The sequence below is a fragment of the Corapipo altera genome, unplaced genomic scaffold (assembly GCF_003945725.1).
Source record: "Corapipo altera isolate COAL_440 unplaced genomic scaffold, ASM394572v1 55, whole genome shotgun sequence".
In the NCBI taxonomy this organism is placed as follows: domain Eukaryota; kingdom Metazoa; phylum Chordata; class Aves; order Passeriformes; family Pipridae; genus Corapipo; species Corapipo altera.
In genome coordinates, this window is record NW_020884882.1 from 6,513,965 (window position 1) to 6,514,345 (window position 381).

At 64.3% G+C, this 381-nt stretch overlaps 1 protein-coding gene across 1 annotated transcript in view; it reads right to left on the reverse strand.

The window, feature by feature from the left end:
* MCM2 (minichromosome maintenance complex component 2) overlaps positions 1–135 on the reverse strand; it is a 12,769-nt gene extending 12,634 nt beyond the window's left edge. Inside the window, exon 1 of the mRNA XM_027640329.1 lies at positions 58–135. Coding sequence (XP_027496130.1) covers positions 58–63 — 6 coding nt within the window. The 5' untranslated portion in view covers positions 64–135. The remainder of the gene's footprint in view (positions 1–57) is intronic.
* Positions 136–381: the final 246 nt, after the last annotated feature.

The window sequence follows — 381 nt, forward strand, 5'->3', positions numbered from 1 at the left end:
GTCCCAGTCCCAGTCCCAGTCCCAGTCCCAGTCCCAGTCCCAGTCCCGGCCGCTCACCGCCATCTCCGCCGCTTCCTGCCCGGCCGCAGTCCGCGCGAAAACCGGCCCACGTGGTCAAAAGCGCGCGAAACCTCATGAATAATGAATAGCCTGGACGTTTGGCCACGCCCCCTTGTGAATATGGATGACGCGGGGCGGGAGCCTCGAGCGGGAGGGAGATTGGGACGTCCCCAGTCACTCCCGGCCAAAGGGTTTCGGGCACCTGGGAGCGGCAGCGGCAAAATGGCAAATATTTGGGCATTTGCCTCTGGGCTCGAGGGGTCTCCTCCTACCGGGAACCCGAGTCACGGGAGAGATCCCACTGGGAGCTCCCGTTCCCAT